This window comes from Vittaforma corneae (assembly GCF_000231115.1).
Source record: "Vittaforma corneae ATCC 50505 unplaced genomic scaffold supercont1.214, whole genome shotgun sequence".
NCBI lineage: Eukaryota > Fungi > Microsporidia > Nosematidae > Vittaforma > Vittaforma corneae.
In genome coordinates, this window is record NW_006890047.1 from 1 (window position 1) to 517 (window position 517).

Consider the following 517-nt stretch of genomic DNA (forward strand, 5'->3'; position numbering starts at 1 on the left):
CATATCACCTATATTACCTTATTTATTACTCATATTCCTTCCTTACCTTACTATCACCTATATTACTCTTATTACCTTATTATTATTCATATTACCTTCCTTACCTTACTATTACTCATATCACCTTCCTTACCTTACTATTACTCATATCACCTATATTACTCTTATTACCTTATTATTACTCTTATTACTCTTATTACCTTATTCCTACTCATATTACCTTCCTTACCTTACTATCTCTCATATTACCTTCCTTACCTTATTATTATTCATATCACCTATATCACCTATATTACTCTTATTACCTTACTATTACTCATATCACCTATATCACCTTATTACCTTACTATCTCTCATATCACCTATATTACTCTTATTACCTTACTATTACTCATATTACTCATATTACCTTATTATTATTCATATTACCTTCCTTACCTTATTATTATTCATATCACCTATATTACCTTACTATCTCTCATATTACCTTCCTTACCTTACTATCACCTATATTACT

The 517-nt window shown here is 27.7% G+C and overlaps 1 protein-coding gene across 1 annotated transcript; it reads left to right on the forward strand.

Annotated features, from left to right (window-relative positions):
• Positions 1 to 517, forward strand: VICG_02246 (uncharacterized protein; the record flags this gene model as incomplete). The annotated part of the gene is made up of 1 exon (XM_007605628.1): positions 1 to 517. A coding segment is annotated over one exon (517 nt), but the record flags the coding sequence as incomplete, so codon positions are not given.